The 19,239-nt window shown below is 46.4% G+C and overlaps 1 protein-coding gene across 5 annotated transcripts in view; it reads left to right on the top strand.

The window, feature by feature from the left end:
• The window catches only part of LOC118379232 (triple functional domain protein-like), a 129,909-nt gene extending 112,076 nt beyond the window's left edge, over positions 1-17,833 (top strand). For 4 of the 5 annotated variants that reach the window (XM_052470083.1, XM_052470085.1, XM_052470086.1 and 1 more), the window contains 18 exons: positions 1-111; positions 1,155-1,254; positions 1,551-1,794; positions 2,120-2,230; positions 7,128-7,321; positions 7,476-7,646; positions 11,640-11,735; positions 11,836-11,984; positions 13,537-13,603; positions 13,725-13,828; positions 13,991-14,060; positions 15,477-15,659; positions 15,952-16,002; positions 16,124-16,201; positions 16,415-16,603; positions 16,773-16,953; positions 17,175-17,483; positions 17,608-17,833. The exon at positions 1-111 is cut by the window's left edge and continues 41 nt beyond it. In XM_052470083.1, the coding sequence (XP_052326043.1) occupies positions 1-111; positions 1,155-1,254; positions 1,551-1,794; positions 2,120-2,230; positions 7,128-7,321; positions 7,476-7,646; positions 11,640-11,735; positions 11,836-11,984; positions 13,537-13,603; positions 13,725-13,828; positions 13,991-14,060; positions 15,477-15,659; positions 15,952-16,002; positions 16,124-16,201; positions 16,415-16,603; positions 16,773-16,953; positions 17,175-17,483; positions 17,608-17,693 (2,494 nt within the window). In that variant the 3' untranslated portion in view covers positions 17,694-17,833. The remainder of the gene's footprint in view (positions 112-1,154; positions 1,255-1,550; positions 1,795-2,119; positions 2,231-7,127; positions 7,322-7,475; positions 7,647-11,639; positions 11,736-11,835; positions 11,985-13,536; positions 13,604-13,724; positions 13,829-13,990; positions 14,061-15,476; positions 15,660-15,951; positions 16,003-16,123; positions 16,202-16,414; positions 16,604-16,772; positions 16,954-17,174; positions 17,484-17,607) is intronic. The other variant, XM_052470084.1, reaches the window with a different exon arrangement.
• The last annotated feature ends 1,406 nt before the right edge of the window (positions 17,834-19,239 follow it).

Genomic DNA, 19,239 nt, shown 5'->3' with positions numbered 1-19,239 from the left:
CAGGGAGGTGATCCAGGAGCGAACCATCCACCTGAGAGGAGCTCTGAAGGAACCCATACACATCCCTAAGTCTGCCACCGCCAAGCACCACAAGGGACACCGCAGGTACAGGTACACAAATGCATAAGTATACTATACACACCTACACACACAGAGATACACATACACTGAGTGTACAAAACATTATGAACACCTGCTCTTTCCATGACATAGACTTACCTGGTGAAAGCTATGATCCGTTATCGATGTCACCTGTTAATTGATGAAGATCAGATGAAGAGGAGGAGACATGTTAAAGAAGGATTTTTAACCCTTGAGACAATTGACACATGGAGGCTGAATTGTCAAGACAAAATATTTGAGTGCCTTTAAATGGGGTGTGGTGGTAGGTGCCAGGCTGAGTGTGTCAAGAACTGCAACGCTGCTGGATTTTTCACACTCAACAGTTTCCCGTGTGTATCAAGAATGACCCACCACCCAAAGGACATCCAGCCAACTTGACACAACTGTGGGAAGCTTTGGAGTGAACATGGGCCAGCATCCCTGTGGAATGAGTTCGACACCTTGTAGTCCATTGCCTTGTGGAGTCCATGCCTTGTGGAGTCCATTGCCTTGTGGAGTCCATTGCCTTGTGGAGTCCATGCCTTGTGGAGTCCATGCCTTGTGGAGTCCATGCCTTGGGGAGTCCATGCCTTGTGGAGTCCATGCCTTGTGGAGTCCATTGCCTTGTGGAGTCCATTGCCTTGTGGAGTCCATTCCTTGTGGAGTCCATTGCCTTGTGGAGTCCATTGCCTTGTGGAGTCCATGCCTTGTGGAGTCCATTGCCTTGTGGAGTCCATTGCCTTGTGGAGTCCATTGCCTTGTGGAGTCCATTGCCTTGTGGAGTCCATGCCTTGTAGTTCATGCCTTGTAGAGTCCATGCCTTGTAGAATTCATGCCTTGTGGAGTCCTTGCCATGTGGAGTCCATGCCTTGTAGAGTCCATACCCCTATGAATTGAGGCTGTTCTGAGGGCAGGAGGGGGGTGCAACTCAATATTAGGGCGGTGTTCTTAATGTTTTGTCATCTGTGTACACTCATATGCATGTAGACATACACATAACCCCCTCCCCAAACACACACTTCCACACTCACCTCTGCCTGTGTATTTGTCAGGGATGGAGAGGACTTGGACAGCCAGGGTGATGGCAGCAGCCAACCAGACACCATCTCTATCGCTTCACGCACCTCACAGAACACACTTGACAGCGACAAGGTGAGCACACACACACACACTGGTCATCTCTCTGGCCATACCAATATCATATACCCCAGACAGGTGAGAACACACACACACACTGGTCATCTCTCTGGCCATACCAATATCATATACCCCAGACAGGTGAGCACAGCATACAGTATTTCTGAAATGTGATCATGAAGAAAAGGCTTCAGTTGAAAAGAACCTGAGGACTTTGATGCTTTAGCCTCTCAGGGAAATGATGTAATAATGATCCACCTCCTCGTATGCTACTACATTCCTCCTGACCATCTCTCTCTCCTCTCCTCCAGCTGTCTGGTGGCTGTGAGCTGACCGTGGTGATCCATGACTTCATGGCTGGTAACAGCAACGAGCTGACCGTCCGGAGAGGCCAGACTGTAGAGGTTCTGGAGAGGTGCCATGACAAGCCTGACTGGTGTCTGGTGAGGACCACGGACCGCTCCCCTGCCCACGAGGGACTGGTACCCTGCGCCATGCTCTGCATCGCCCACTCACGCTCCTCCATGGAGATGGAGGGGATATTCAACCATAAAGGTGGGTGAAGAGGTATTGGTAGGAGGTAGTGTCATTGAGTTTTAGAAAAGCTCTATATTGTGGATTATTCTATGTATTATGAGTAGGGGGAGAAATGTGTGTTCAGAATCCTCTTCCGTCTTTGATAACCTCTTTCTCACTCACCCTCCTCCCTCTCTCTTCCCCCTCCTCCCTCTCACCCTCCCTCTCTCTCTCTCTCACTCCTCCTCCCTCTCTCCCTCCTCCTCCCTCTCCCCCTCCTCCTCCCTCTCTCCCCCTCCTCCCTCTCTCCTTCTCTCCCTCCTCCTCCCTCTCTCTCCCCCCTCCTCCCTCTCTCTCCCTCCAGACACTCTATCAGTCTGTAGTAATGACTCCATCATGCCAGGCTCCTCTGCCACTCTGCAGCCGGGGCATCATGGCATGGGCTCACATACCTCGCCAGGGCCCAAACGACCTGGTAAACACACACACACACACACACACACACACACACACACACACACACACACACACACACACACACACACACACACACACACACACACACACACACACACACACACACACACACTCTTCACTCATTTTTGCAAGGGAGTGGATCCCAATCCGTGACCGTATTGTGCATGAATTTGGGACTTCAGATATCTTTTATGCCGGAACTGGACGGGCAGGTTGTCGTCCCCAGTGATGTACTTGGCCGTACGCACTACCCTCTGTAGTGCCTTGCGGTCTGATGCCAAGCAGTGATGCAGCCAGTCAAGATGCTCTCAATGGTGCAGCTGTAGAACTTTTTGAGGATCTGAGGGTCGATGCCAGATCTTTTTAGCTTGCTGCACTGGTGTATCTGTCACTATTGATTAATAGTATATTAATATTTCTGGGACATTTTGGAGAACACTTATGGATCTGTTAGACACACGTTTATCTATATCATTTCTCTAAACTAATTTGACAACTGATTTGCATTTCTGGGGTCAGGTGTGGTTAACGACACTGAACAAAAATATAATCAAATCAAATCTTATTGGTCACATACACATGGTTGGAGATGTTAATGCGAGTGTAGCGAAATGCTTGTGCTTCTAGTTCCGACAGTGCAGTAATATCTAACAAGTAATCTAACAATTTCACAACTACCTTATACACACAAGGAAAGGAAAGGAAAGAATAAGAATATGTACATATAAACATATGAATGAGCGATGGCCAAACGGCATAGGCAAGATGCAGTAGATGGTATAGAGTACAGTATATACATATGAGATGAGTAATGTAGGGTATGTAAACATGATGCAGTAGATGGTATAGAGTACAGTATATAAATATGAGATGAGTAATGTAGGGTATGTAAACATTATATAAAGTGGCATTGTTTAAAGTGGCTAGTGATACATTTATTACATCCAATTTTTTATTATTAAAGTGGCTAGAGATTTGAGTCAGTATGTTGGCAGCAGCCACTCAATGTTAGTGGTGGCTGTTTAACAGTCTGATGGCCTTGAGATAGAAGCTGTTTTTCAGTCTCCCGGTCCCAGCTTTGATGCACCTGTACTGACCTCACCTTCTGGATGATAGAGGGGTGAACAGGCAGTGGCTCAGGTGGTTGTTGTCCTTGATGATCTTTTTGGCCTCTGTTGTGCTTTCTTCAACACGCTGTGTGTGTGGGTGGACCATTTCAGTTTGTCCGTGATGTGTACACCGAGAAACTTAAAACTTCCCACCTTCTCCACTACTGTCTCGTCGATGTGGATAGGGGAGTGCACCCTCTGCTGTTTCCTGAAGTCCACGATCATCTCCTTTGTTTTGTTGATGTTGAGTGTGAGGTTATTTTCCTGACACCACACTCCGAGGACCCTCACCTCCTCCCTGTAGATCGTCTCGTTGTTGTTGGTAATCAAGCCTACCACTGTAGTGTCGTCTGCAAACTTGATGATTGAGTTGGAGGCGTGCATGGCCACTCAATCATGGGTGAACAGGAAGTACAGGAGAGGGCTGAGAACGCACCCTTGTGGGGTCCCAGTGTTGAGGATCAGCGGGGTGGAGATGTTGTTTCCTACCCTCACCACCTGGGTGTGGCCCGTCAAAGTCCAGGACCCAGTTGCACAGGGCGGGGTCGAGACCCAGGGTCTCGAGCTTGATGACGAGTTTGGAGGGTACTATGGTGTTAAATGCCGAGCTGTAGTCGATGAACAGCATTCTTACATAGGAATTCCTCTTGTCCAGATTCCTCTTGGGGCGGTAAACATATTGGAGTGGGTCTAGGTTGTCAGGTAGGGTGGAGGTGATATGATCCTTGACAAGTCTCTCATAGCACTTCATGATGATGGAAGTGAATGCTACAGTGTGATAGTCATTTAGCTCAGTTACCTTAGCTTTCTTGGGAACAGGAACAATGGTGGCCCTCTTGAAGCATGTGGGGACAGCAGACTGGGATAGGGATTGATTGAATATGTCCGTAAACACACCAGCCAGCTGCTCTGCACATGCTCTGGGGACGCGGCTAGGGATGCCGTCTGGGCCGGCAGCCCTGCGAGGGTTAACACGTTTAAATGTTTTACTCATGTTGGCTGCGGTGAAGATAATGTGGTCGGCATTTCATTGTAAGGGATTCTAGATCAGGTGAACAAAATAACTTAATCATAAGGCATACACCCCCGCCCTTCTTCTTACCAGGGAGATGTTTGTTTCTGTAGGCGTGATGTGTGAAGAAACCGGGTGGCTGTACCGACTCTGATAACGTATCCCGAGTGAGCCATGTTTCCGTGAAACAAAGAATGTTATAATCTCTGATGTCTCTCTGGAAGGCAACACATGCTCGAATTTTGTCTACCTTGTTGTCAAGAGACTGGACGTTGGCTAGTAGTATACTCAGGAGCGGTGAGCGATGTGCCTGTCTACGGCGCCTCACCAGAAGACCGCTCCGTCTACCCCTTCTGTGGCGCCGTTGTTGTTCTGGGTCGCCTACTGGGATCCCAACCATTGTCCTGTGTGGTGGTCCAAACAGAGGATCCGCTTCGGGAAAGTCGTATTCCTGGTCGTAATGTTGGTAAATTGACGTTGCTCTTATATCCAATAGTTCTTCCCAGCTGTATGTAATAAGAATTTCCTGGGGTATCAATGTAAGAAATAATACATTAAAAAACAAAATACTCCATAGTTTCCTAAGAACGCGAAGCAAGGCGACCATCTCTGTCGGCGCCATCATTCTCCAGTCAGGGAGAGACAAATGCAACATGCAGCAATTTCAAGATTAGGCCCTAAATTAGGCCCTAAACTATGGATTTCACATGACTGGGAATACAGATATTCATCTGTTGGTCACAGGTACCTTTAAAAAAAAAAATAGGGGCGTGGATCAGAAAACCAGTCAGGGATCAGAAAACCAGTTAGTATCTGGTGTGACCATTTGCCTCATGCAGCCCAACACATCTCCTTCACATAGAGTTGATCAGGCTGTTGATTGTGGCCTGTGGAATCTTCAATGGCTGTGCAAAGTTTCTGGATATTGGCGGGACCTGGAACACGCTGTCGTACACGTCGATCCAGTGCATCCCAAACATGCTCATTGGGTAACATGTCTGGAGACTATGCAGGTCATGGAAGAACTGGGACATTTTCAGCTTCCAGGAATTGTGTAGAGATCCTTGCGACATGGGGCCATGTATTATCATGCTGAAACATGAGGTGATGGCGGCGGATGAATGGCACGGCAATGGACCTCATGATCTCATCACTGTGTCTGTGCATTAAAATTGCCACTCTGTTCACAACATTGATATCAGCAAACTGCTCGCCCACACGACGCCAGCTGTCCAGTACAGTTGAAACCGGGATTCATCCGTGAAAAGCATACTTCTCTAGCGTGCCCGTGGCCATCGAAGGTGAGCATTTGCCAATTGAAGTTGATTACGACACCAAACTGCAGTCAGATCAAGACCTTGCTGAGGATGACGAGCATGCAGATAAGCTACCCTTGACAGTTTGTGCAGAAATTCTTTAGTTGTGCAAACCCACAGTTTCGTCAGCTGTCCGGGTGGCTGGTCTCAGACGATCCCGCAGGTGAAGAAGCCGGACGTGGAGGTCCTTGGCTGGCATGGTAACAATTGGTCTGTGGTTGTGAGGCCGGTTGGACGTACTGCCAAATTCTCTAAAACAGCATTGGAGGAGGCTTATGGTAGAGAAATTAGTAGTCAATTCCCTGGCAACAGCTCTGGTGGACATACCTGCAGTCAGCATGCCAATTGCACTCTCCCTCAAAACTTGAGACATTATGGCAATGTGTTGTGGAACAAAACTGCACATTTTAGAGTGGCCTTTTATTGTCCCCAGCTGTTTAAATCATCTTCTTGATATGCCACACCCGTAAGGTGGATGGATTCTCTTGGCAAATGAGAAATGGTCACTATTAGGGATGTAAACAAATTTGTGCACAACATTTTTGATAAATAAGCTTTTTGTGCATATGGAACATTTCTGGGATCTTTTATTTCAGCTCATGAACCATGGGACCAGCACTTTACATGTTGCGTTTATATTTCTGTTCAGTGTAAATGAGAAATTGTAATCCAGGGGAAATGGAAACGCAAATAAATATGCCTATTTGAGGTTATAAATACATGACTATACCGTTTCTTTTCCCCTGGTCAGAGGGGATCAGCACACACAGGCTTCTCTAGGCTACATGAAGCTGTGGTTGTGCACAAGTTAACATGATGCAAATCAGTCTAAACAACCATTCTTTGTCCCTCTTTTCAGTGCTTTTGTGTCCGTATTAACATTAAAAATAACTGTGGCGGGAATGAGCTTCCGTAATAACACATCCTCTTTTAAAGCCTTGAATCTCATGAGAGACCTCTTTCAACACTGGTCATGTAGCTAGCTGTTAGCCAGCAGGGGTGCATCGGTTTCAATTGGACTAGAGTTTGCTAGGCTGGCTAGCTAGGAGGCAGCCTACGCTGACTAGCATCGCTAGCATGCTAATGTTACTGAACTCATGACAAAATCATGTTTCGACATTGTAGTGGCTATTGATGTTTTGGTTGTTGTTTGGTTGCTTAGTGGCATTGCAAATATAATATTTTTGGCATTAAACTCCGATTTAACTACAGGTATGTATCTAATTGGGTGTCGGCATTAAAACATTTGTGAAGTCCCAAATTCCTGCGATTTACTGTGAGAATTTGCACGCTCACCGATATGGAGCCTCATGAATAAAAGATCCGGTCACGGATTAAGAGCCACTACCTTTTTGCAAAGGGTTTGAGCGAACAGCTCTAAATTTAAAGTGGTTGAAAAGGAGGTGTGTTGTGTGTGCCTACATGTACGTGTTAACACTCTCCATCCCCCTGTCCCAGGTAACACCCTGCGTAAGTGGCTGACCAGCCCAGTGCGTCGCCTGAGCAGTGGCAAGGCAGACGGGCACGTCAAAAAGCTGGCGCACAAACAGAAGAAGAACCGCGAGGTGAGGAAGAGTGGTGAGATGACGGGCAGCGCCCAGAAAGACTCTGATGACAGCGCCGCTACACCCCAGGATGAGACTGTGGAGGAGGTGAGGGGATGGTGGCGACAGACAGACATGGACACACACACGCCTATTCACCAGCAAAATTCTCTATGAGTCTCTCTCTCTCTCACTCTTTGTCTCTCTCTACCTTTCTCTCCCACCGTCTCTCTAACCTCTGCTCTCTTTCTCTCCTCTACAGAGGGTGCGTAACGAGGGGCTCTCCAGTGGGACCCTGTCCAAGTCCTCGTCCTCTGGGATGCAGAGCTGTGGAGAGGAGGAAGGCGAGGAGGGTCCTGACTCTGTACCCCTACCGCCCCCCATGGCCATCCAGCAGCACAGCCTACTGCAGCCTGACACACAGGACGACAAGGTAAGGGTAAGGGAGGGGGGAGGTAGAGAATAGGGGTACAGCCAGGCTAAGGATAAGGTGAAGGGTTGTACGGGTGGGGAGAAGGTACGGGAGAGGATAGATTGGGGTGGGGTCTAAAAGATAGAAAGTCTAGGCTAACTGGTACACACATATAAAATAACAGATATGCCTGTAACCAGGAAGTGTAACACTAAACAAACAATCCTAAACTACCCCATGTAAATCTAAGATCCCCCCCACACAGAGAACTCATCCTTTCTGTTACACTTTCTCTCTCTTATAATTTAGCCATGAGTTTAATTATTTTGTGATTATATTCTACAGACAAACATTACATCCATTTTAGTCAGTTTTCTTCTCACTTCCTGCTGAGCAGGGCCTGTATTCACTTCCTGCTGAACAGGGCCTGTATTCACTTCTTGCTGAGCAGGGCCTGTATTCACTTCTTGCTGAACAGGGCCTGTATTCACTTCCTGCTGAGCAGGGCCTGTATTCACAAACCATCTTAGAGTAGTACGAGTGCTGATTTAGGATCATTCAATATGATGAAAGGCAAATCTGATCCTAGATCAGCACTCCTACTCTGAGACGCTTTGGGAATGCAGGCCTAGATTTCAATTCATTATGAAACATTGAAGCTCCTATTCAAATAGAAATCCAATGAAATGCATCAGTTACTGTTCTCGTCCTGGGGTCATCTTTCCTTGGCGCAGCAGCGTTTTTCTCTGACACTAATTTGTTTCTCTTTTTGTTTGTTTTGTTTCCGACTGTATCGTTGGTTTGCTGTCTGTTTACTGTTTACCATGCTGTAGCATTACCTTGATTTATGTCCTGTCTTTGCTTTGTCTCAGTTTCCATACCTCTCCATCTCCTGAATCAATCCTTCCATCTCTCTCCCTCCTCTTCTCTTCCCTCAATACTTGAGTCCTCTCTCTCTTTTCCCCCTCTCAGTAACTGTACTGTAGACTTAGTTGCTGTTTTTCTTTCGGTTCTTCTTATGAAAGTCAGTTGAATGACAACGGATGTAGAATGTTGACGTCTGTTCCTGTCTTCTGTTATTTTTCTCTCTGAGGCAAAGGACACTTCCAAACGTCTCTCTCCAGAGCTCTTGTAGTCTGCCTACCTTGCGCTCTCTCTGGCTCTCTTCTACACCTAAACTTGCTCTCTCTCTCTTAGTTTCTACAGTGCTTTATCCAACTATAGAATTACTCCCCCTCTTCATCTTTCTTTTTAGTTTGGATTATTTTACATTTTTCATCACCTGCCCGGTTCCTTCAATATACGGCTTTCACCAAACAAGTCTAAGTTTTGATTATGCATTTTAAGTTTTTTTTTTTGCCTCGTTGCCTGGTTACTCATCCGTTTGCTGTGTGATAGCACCCTCAGAATAACTCTGAGACACATGCAGAACAAGAGCAGGTAGAAATCTCTAGACGCTGATCTAAGGTCAACTTTGCGTTCTCTCACACTATTCGCTTCAGGATCGAATTTGGGGAAAGCTGATCCTAGATCTGTGCCTAAGAGCAACATCTTGCGTTCGGAACACTTGTACAAACGAACAAAGTCGTGCTAAAATGAGGATGATTCAGAACTCCCTCCTCCTCCCTCACCCCCCTCACCTGTCCTCACCCCTCCCCTGTGTGCGTTAACCTCATTGCACCATGTTATTAATTGGCACCTACTGTAAGCCCTGGCGCGCCCAGAGGGTACAGCCCAACACCCCACCACACACAGACCCTTAGTGGGGCACAGCACAGTCTGGAGACAGCACAGCAAGGGTGAGAGACTCTCATACACTACTGTACCGCCTTACTGCTTCAATGTCTCATACAGTCATTATACACCTTCTCTTTTCTAAATGCAGTCCTTTATTAAACAGTTCATATTTCATCATCCACTTTTAAAAATGTCTTTATTATATAGATATCTCATACACTCTCGATATATATATATTTTTACACATCAGAACATTCATCAGAAAATGTAACAATCCCATTCTCCTAATTTATTATTTCCTCTTTTTTTTTCTTTTTTCTTTTCTTTTTTTTGACTCCCTTTTTCACTTTCACACCTGTAACCTCTTATCTTCTCTTATTTTTCAATACCATGGATTTACCTCTTAGGAAACACATTGGAGACTATACTATATACAAATGTATGTGGACACCCCTTCAAATGAGTGGATTCGGCTATTTCAGCCATTCCCATTGCTGGCAGGTATATAAAATCGAGCATACGGCCATGCAATCTCCATAGACAAACATTGGCAGTAGAATAGCCTTAATGAAAAGCTAAGTGACTTTCAATGTGGCATTGTCATAGGATGCCACCTTTCCAACAAGTCAGTTCGTCAAATTTCTGCCCTGCTAGAGCTGCCCCAGTCAACTGTAAGTGCTGTTATTATGTAGTGGAAACGTCTAGGAGCAACAATGGCCCAGCCAAGGCTCAGCCACGAAGTGGTAGGTCACACAAGCTCACAGAATGGGACCGCCAAGTGCTGAAGCACGTAAAAATCACCTGTCCTCGGTTGCAACACTCACTACCGTGTTACAAACTGCCTCTGGAAGCACCCGATGACTGTTCATCGGGAGCTTCATGAAATTGGTTTCCATGGCCGGGCAGCCACACACAAGCCTAAGATCACCCTGCGCAATGCCAAGTGTCGGCTGGAGTGGTGTAAAGCTCACCACCATTGGACTCTGGAGCAGTGGAAATGCGTTCTCTGGAGTAATGAATCACGCTTCATCATCTGGCAGTCTGGCGGAAGAATCTGGGTTTGGTGGATGTCAGGAGAACGCTACCTGCCCCAATGCATAGTGCCAACTGTAAAGTTTGGCGGAGGAAGAATAATGGTCTTGGGCTGTTTTTCACAGTTCGGGCTAGGCCCCTTAGTTCCAGTGAAGGGAAATCTTAACACTACATCATACAGTTACCTTCTAGATGGTTCTGTGCTTTGTGGCAACAGTTTGGGGAAGGCTCTTTCCTGTTTCAGCATGACAATGCCCCCGTGCACAAAGTGAGGTCCATACAGAAATGGTTTGTCTAGATCGGTGTGGAAGAACTTGACTGGCCTGCACAGAGCCCTGACCTCAACCTTTGGGATGAATTGGAACTCCGACTGCGAGCCAGGCCTAATCGCCCAACATCAGTGCCCGACCTACCTAATTTTCTTGTGGTTGAATGGAAACAAGTCCCCTCAGCAATGTTCCAACATCTAGTGGAAAGCCTTCCCAGAAGAGTTGAGCCGCCTGTTATAGCAGCAATGGGGGGGGACCAACTCCATATTAATGCCCATGCTTTTGGAATGAGATGTTCGATGAGCAGGTGTCCACATGCTTTTGGTCATGTAGTGTATTTTCCTTCTTTTTTTTTGTCATAGATTCACTTTACACTTCTTAATTTTAACTTCATATTAGAACCGATTTCTTGTTCTGATCAACATTGGATCATTCATTAAGAGCAGAGGATCAAAATACAACACTAACAGTAACACTGTGTAAGGTAGACTAAGCGAGATGACGTCATCTTATACAAACCAATAATCCTGCTTAGTCGTCACCAACATATAGCTGTCTGGAAACACTTGACCTGCCATTCAATGCCTCAGGAATATTTTGGGATCTGTTCAGAAAAAAACACTGTTTTCTTTCATTGTCTCTTTTTCAGTAGTCACCTGGATCAGTGTTTGCAGTGTGTCTCTACATGAACTGTTTTGATGTTCTCCCTTAAAAGATGGTTTTCTACTATAGAGGGTTAAATTAGGAAGAACCAATAATGTTATTCTGGACAGATTTGGTTTCTGGGTAATTGATAGGATCAGTTAATTTATGTATTAATTCATCAGTTAATTGTTTCAAAGATTGCTTGATTGTTTTCTAGATGACAGGAATGGGAGGAAATGAAACCTTTAGCCAGATCAGGTAGTAAGACTCTGCTGAATGGCGTGTTGTAACACTGTTCTCTCCTAACCCCCCACCCCCCATCCCTGTCCAGAGCTCCTCTCGTCTGTCCGTCCGTCCGTCCAGTTCTGAGACACCCAGTGCAGCAGAGCTGGTGAGCGCCATCGAAGAACTGGTCAAGAGCAAGATGGTGAGGACACTCTCTCTCTCACACGCACACACACGCAGAGGCGTCATCTGGTTTACAATCTACCTCCTTCTTTCTCCGTCCCTCTCTCCCTCTTCTCCAGGCTTTAGAGGACCGGCCCAGCTCTCTCTCAGTAGAACAGAGGGATAGCAGCTCTCCCTCCTTCAACCCCTCCGACAACTCCCTTCTTTCATCCTCCTCTCCCATCGATGAGATGGAGGAGCGCAAGACTGGCTTCCTCAAGAGACGACAGTACGTACTGGATTGATAGATTCATTTGCACGTTAAAGCGATTCCAATTGTTTCCAATGTGGCACACAATGTTTCTCACTTTCTGTCACTCACTCTCTCTCGCTCACTGTTACAGTGTCCATATTAGGGCAAACTCCGTCTCAGTAGGATTTGACTGAAGCTGTCCTACTATGGACACCATACACTGGAACTCCCTTTTATACTTTGAAACACTCGTTTCAGCTGTGTTTTCTTACTTTCTCTCTCTCTGTCTCTCTCTGTGTTTGTCTCTCTCTCTCTCTCTGTGTTTGTCTCTCTCTGTTGAGTGAGTTGAGTTTATTTTATTTTTTACAGGGACAGTGCACATTAATCAACGTTTCAGTAAAAGTGCCGGTTTTAGCCAGCCGGCTAATTTTCAACCGCAGTCCCTGGGCAGGTTATTAAAAACAATTATAATATAGACAATAGCAACATAGGACAAGCAAGACGTAGCATACAGACAGAGCAACATAGGACAAGCAAGACGTAGCATACAGACAGAGCAACATAGGACAAGCAAGACGTAGCATACAGACAGAGCAACATAGGACAAGCAAGACGTAGCATACAGACAGAGCAACACAGGACAAAAAGCAGCAAGACAAAATTCATAAAAGCAACAAAGTGTTTCCACACCTCACAAGCTACAGACAACAGACAACATGGAAAGCGGCAACACACAGCTAGGGACCATGTTCACAAATCTGATTGACCTTTAGCCATGTCTTCAAGCATTTTGTGAAAGTGTGATATGTGTTGCAGTTATGTGTGTCTGATGGCAGTGTATTCCAGACATGAGAAGCTCTCACAGGAAGCAGATTTACTAAAGGTGCTTTTCCTTAGGGGAACTATAGTCACCTCTCATGGCAGACCTTGTGGATCTGCTGCCATATGTTTGGGTTTTCTATTTAACAAAAATACTGAGTGGAGGGGGAGCCAGGCCATTTAGGATCTTGAATATAAGACATGCGTCGGTGTATTGCACAAGATTTTCCCAACTCAGGAGCTCATGCTTTCTGAGGATGTAACAGTGATGATGGCTATTGGGCTTCCTCTCTCTCTCTCTGTCTCTCTCTCTCTGTCTCTCTCTCTCTGTCTCTCTCTCTCTGTCTCTCTCTCGCTCTCTCTCTCTCTCTCTGTCTCTCTCTGTCTCTCTCTCGCTGTCTCTCTCTCTCTCTGTCTCTCTCTCTCTCTCTCTCTCTCTCTCTCTCTCTCTGTCTCTCTCTCTCTCTCTCTCTGTCTCTCTCTCGCTGTCTCTCTCTCTCGCTGTCTCTCTCTCTCGCTGTCTCTCTTCTCTGTCTCTCTCTCTCTGTCTCTCTCTCTCTCTCTCTCTCTCTCTCTCTCTCTCTCTCTCTCTCTCTCTCTCTCTCTCTGTCTCTCTCTCTGTCTCTCTCTCTGTCTCTCTCTGTCTCTCTCTCTCTCTGTCTCTCTCTCTGTCTCTCTCTCTCGCTGTCTCTCTCTCTTTCACTGTCTCTCTGCTGTCTCTCTCTCGTCTCTCTCTCTTTCACTGTTCTCTGTCTCTGTCTCTCTGTAGTTATGTGTTGTTGGAGCTGGTGGAGACTGAGAGGGACTACGTCAGAGACCTGGGCGTGGTGGTGGGGGTAAGTCAAAACGCATCACTTCCTCCCTCCCTCTGACCTCACTTCCTCTTCCTCTCGTGTTAGTTGATGTTAGAGTGTGTGTGTGATGGCTTGATTATGCAACCCTGACTGTGTGTTTCAGGGCTATATGACGCGGATGAAGGAGGAAGGGGTACCAGATGATATGAAGGGGAAAGACAAGATTGTCTTTGGAAACATCCACCAGATCTACGACTGGCACAGAGAGTACGACACACACGGGCATACACACACACACACAATTACGCATGCACGCACACACACACACACACAATTACGCACACACACACACACACAATCACACATACAAACACACACACAACATATGGATACGCCTTGCTAACCCTCTCTCTCTCTTTCTCTCTGCAGTTTCTTCATGGGAGAGTTAGAGAAGTGTCTGGAAGACCCTGACCGACTTGGGCCGCTGTTCGTCAAACATGTGAGTGACTGACTGTTGCTGTGTGAGTGTGTATATACAGTGCAATCGGAAAGTATTCAGACCCCTTGACTTTTCCCACATTGTTACGTTACAGCCTTATTCTAAAATGTATCAAAGAAAACATTTTCTCATCAATCTACACACAATACCCCATAATGACAAAGCGAAAAAACAGGTTTTTTTACATTTTTGCAAATGTATGAAAAATAAAAATAAACTGAAATGCATTATTTACATAAGTATTCATAAGTATAGACCCTTTGCTATGAGACTCGACATTGAGCATCCTTGAGATGTTTCTACAACTTGATTGGAGTCCACCTGTGGTAAATTCAATTGATTGGACATGATTTGGAAAAACACACACTTGTCTATATAAGATCCCACAGTTAACAGAGCATGTCAGAGCAAAAACCAAGCCATGAGGTCAAAGGAATTGTCTGTAGAGCTCCGAGACAGGATTGTGTTTAGGCACAGATCTGGGGAAGTGTACCAAAAAATGTCTGCAGCATTGAAGGTCCCCAAGAATATAGTGGCCTCCATCATTCTTAAATGGAAGAATTTTGGAACCACCAAGACTCTTCCTAGTACTGGCCGCCCAGCCAAACTGAGCATCTCGGGGAGAAGGGCCTTGGTCAGGGAGGTGACCAAGAACCCAATGGCCACTCTGAAAGGGCTCCAGATTTCCTCTTTGGAGATGGGAGAACCTTCCAGAAGGACAATCATCTCTGCAGCACTCTACCAATCAGGCCTTTATGATAGAGTGGCCAGACGGAAGCCACTCTTCAGTAAAGGCACATGACAGCCTGCTTGGAGTTTGCCAAAAGGCACCTAAAGACTCTCAGACCATGAGAAACAAGACTCTCTGGTCTGATGAAACCAATATGGAACTCTTTGGGCTGAATGCCAAGAATCACGTCTGGAGGAAACTTGGCACCATCTTTACTGTGAAGCATGGCGGTGGCAGCACAGAGCCAGGACTTGAACACTATCAAACATCTCTCTAGAGGCCTGAAAATAGCTGTGCAGCGACACTCCCCATCCAACCTAACAAAGCTTGAGAGGATATGCAGAGAAGAATAGGAGAAACTCACTAAATACAGGTGTGCCAAGCTTGTAGCGTCATACCCAAGAAGACTGTAATCAAAAAATCCCAAAGGTGCTTCAACAAAGTACTGAGGAAAGGGTCTGAATACTTATGGAAATGTCATATATCTGGGGGGAGGTTGAATGAATTTGCCCAAAAATCTAAAAAACGGTTTTTTCTTTGTCATTATGGGGTATTGTGTGTAGATTGATGAGGGAAACTTCTTATCAATTTTAGAACAAGGCTTTAATGTAGCAATGTGGAAAAAGTCACGGGGTCTGAATCGAGTATATCTGCTGTACCCTAACCCTTATGTGTTCTGTCTCCAGGAGCGGAGGCTCCACATGTACGTAGTGTACTGTCAGAACAAGCCTAAGTCAGAGCTCATCGTATCAGAGTACATCGACACCTACTTCGAAGACCTGAAACAACGTCTAGGTCACCGTCTCCAGATCACTGACCTCCTCATCAAACCCGTCCAGAGAATCATGAAGTACCAACTACTGCTCAAGGTAGGGTGTGGGTGGGGGTGTGGGTTGGGGTTGGGGTGAGTCTCTTGTGTGTTCTCGTCATCGTCTTGTGATCCTGTGTAGGAGAGAAATAATCACTGTACAAATCATGTTCTTAATTGTCCAGCAGGGGGTGCAAAACATTCATTTTCTTAGCTGTACCAGGGGGCCAGTATCAAATCAGTTTGCTACCTTACTCTAACATGTTGTCTTATCATTGGGTAATCATTATGTTTCGCACAAGTCACAGTTTTGTAATATCCAATTAACTTTTTTTCTCGTTTTTTGTTTGTAGGACTTCCTCAAATTCTCTAAAAAGGCAGGGTTGGATTCAGTTGAGTTGGAGGTGAGGAGGAGAGGAACGGACTTTTCTCTAATGTTTTTATTTAAAAAATCTATATTTTTAGACTATTGTATTTCCTTAACTGTGTTTGTTTTGACCCATTCAATGTGTGTGTTCCCTTCAGAAAGGTGTGGAGATCATGTGCATCGTACCAAAGAGATGCAACGATATGATGAACGTGGGGCGGCTCCAAGGATTTGACGTAAGACAACCCTGACAGAAAATAGATATTTACATTTAAAAACGGATCAATTGATTGTCAGATCAATCGACCGAACGAATTGATCAACTCATCTGATTTTCTTTCCTCCTTCCTGGATCTGCCTTCTTACCTCTTCCTTTATTAGTTTCTTTCAACGTTTTTCTCCTCACTTTTTTTCCATGATCTTCTTTCTTTTCTTTCCTCCCCCTTTAGGGTAAGATTGTGGCCCAAGGTCGTCTGCTGCTTCAGGATACCTTCATGGTATCAGACCCCGAGGAGGGAGTAGGAAGGATGAGGGAGAGAAGGGTCTTCCTCTTCGAACAGGTCGTCATCTTCAGTGAACCACTGGACAAGAAGAGAGGATTCTCCATGCCTGGCTTCCTATATAAGAAGAGCATCAAGGTATCGTCTCTACATCGTATGATGGAAATGTGTATAAACTTCCTAAACACCAAGACAACTCTAAATGAATGTTGAATGCATCAAAAGACAATGTAAGTTTGGAAGCTCTGTATTCATTCACTCGTTAATTTTTTAATAAAGGTGAAACTCTCTCTCCCCCTCCCTCCAGGTCAGTTGTCTCGGGTTGGAGGACAGTGTGGACGGTGACCCCTGTAAGTTTGTGTTGACGTCTCGGGTGACCAATAGCGGCATAGAATCCTTTGTCCTCCACTCCTCCCACCTGGGTGTCCGGCAGGTCTGGACCCTTCAGATCAGCCAGATACTGGAGAGCCAACGCAACTTCCTCAATGGTACACACACACTTTTAGCTGAGCTTTTTCAACAGTACATGATTTTGGAATGTTGTGATGTTACCAAAATAAGGTTAATATTTTTTTTTAAATCTCTCTCTCTCCCTCACTCTCTCTCTCTCTCTCTCTCTCTCTCTCTCTCTCTCTCTCTCTCTCTCCCTCTCTCTCTCTCTCTCTCTCTCTCTCTCTCTCTCTCTCTCTCTCTCTCTCTCTCTCTCCAGCTCTGACCTCCCCTACAGAGTACCAGAGGAACCATGTAGGGGCTAGCGACGGACCATGTCTACCCAGCGGCGGAGCTCCGTCAGTGGGGAGCGTCATGCCCAGTTTGGCCCCTGTTGGAGCTCTACAGGGTGTGCATCTATCTGGGCCCCTCGCTGTTGGTAGTCCTCTTGTTGGAGGTGCTCCCCAGGGTGGAGCTGGCTCATCCAGGAGGCCCTCCAGGATCCCCCAGCCCTCCCGCCTGCCCCAGCCCTTACGACACCCACACAACCCTGGGGCCACAGACTCAGATGGCCCCAACAAGATTTCAGGTAGGCTGAGGCTCTCCCAGTATTACCGAGGGAGTGTGTGTGTCTGTGTGTGTGTGTGTGTGTTGAAATTCCTTGGTTAAGACATTTCCCTCCCTCTACTCAGTGTTGCTCACTTCTGATTCAGGTTCCTCCCCTCGTCTCTTCCCTGCTCCCTCGCTCCCTCCCTCTGTCCCAGTGGACCCGCAGGACCTGGCTCCAGCAGGGGGATGAGGGAGACCAGGGAGGCCCATCATGGGGTGAGGCTCCAGGGGGGAAGCCCCCAGGGCAAGCGCCCCATCTTGGCCTCAAACGACCAGCCCCATTCTGTCTCCCCTATCCCCCGGGCCAGTGTGGCCCCCCTCCCTGTACCTGTGGTTCTCTCCACCCCCACCAAGCCTCGGCCGGGCACCATCTCCCCCATGGCCTCCCCCATGGCCACCCCAGCCTTCGGGAAGGATGCGCTCCCCCCTCCCCCCCCCAGCCCTGGCCTGAAGTCTGGCTCTGGTTCCTTCTGGAGCTCTATGCCTGGTTCTCCAGCCAGCCGGCCTGGCTCCTTCACCTTCCCAGGGGAGGCAGTGGATACCCTGGGGAGGCAGAACCAAAACACGTGCCAGATCTCATCTCAGTCAGGGACCGGGTCCCACAGACACTCTACCCACAGCAAGGAGGCGGACCGCATGAGTACGTGCTCATCGACCAGTGAGCAGTCCATCCAGTCCACCCAGAGCAATGGGGTAAGAGATGTACCCGCTGCCCAGGCTTCAGGGCGGCCTAGTTCTGCTAATGCTCCTGGTTGACTAACCCAGCACCCACGGGAGACGTGTCCTGTCCTGTCTTCCTGTGACCTGCTGCATCCCACTGGAGCTGGCTCTGCTACAACATGTTCTACTACTATTTTACAACTAGTAGTACTTCACTACTACAACAACTACTACTAATTGTTGTACTCCTGCGCACTTCTTGTATGTCTCCAAAGAATCGACAAGCCTATTAGACTATTCTTCAACGCACAGCTCTAACCAAGCTTTAACTGCACTTCAAGTAGTACTCTACCGCTACTGCTACTACACTATTAGTAGTACTCTACCGCTACTACTACTACACTATTAGTGGTACTTTACTACTACTACTACTACTACACTATTAGTAGTACTTTACTACTACTACCATGCTAATAGTTGTACTCTACTACTACTACTCTGCTACTAATAGTACTCTACTACTACTACTCTGCTACTAGTGGTACACTACTACTACTACTAGTACTCTGCTACTAGTGGTACACTACTAGTACTCTGCTACTAGTGGTACACTACTAGTACTACTAGTACTCTGCTACTAGTGGTACACTACTACTACTACTAGTACTCTGCTACTAGTGGTACACTACTACTACTACTAGTACTCTGCTACTAGTGGTACACTACTACTACTTACTAGTACTCTGCTACTAGTGGTACACTACTACTACTTACTAGTACTCTGCTACTAGTGGTACACTACTACTACTACTAGTACTCTGCTACTAGTGGTACACTACTACTACTACTAGTACTCTGCTACTAGTGGTACACTACTACTACTTATTAGTACTCTGCTACTAGTGGTACACTACTACTACTAGTAGTACTCTGCTACTAGTGGTACACTACTACTACTTACTAGTACTCTGCTACTAGTGGTACACTACTACTACTAGTAGTACTCTGCTACTAGTGGTACACTACTACTACTACTACTACGAACCGCATGTATGTCTAACAACTCTACTTAATTA

The sequence above is a fragment of the Oncorhynchus keta genome, chromosome 19, assembly GCF_023373465.1.
Source record: "Oncorhynchus keta strain PuntledgeMale-10-30-2019 chromosome 19, Oket_V2, whole genome shotgun sequence".
Lineage (NCBI taxonomy): Eukaryota > Metazoa > Chordata > Actinopteri > Salmoniformes > Salmonidae > Oncorhynchus > Oncorhynchus keta.
This window is presented reverse-complemented; position numbering and strand designations above follow the sequence as displayed.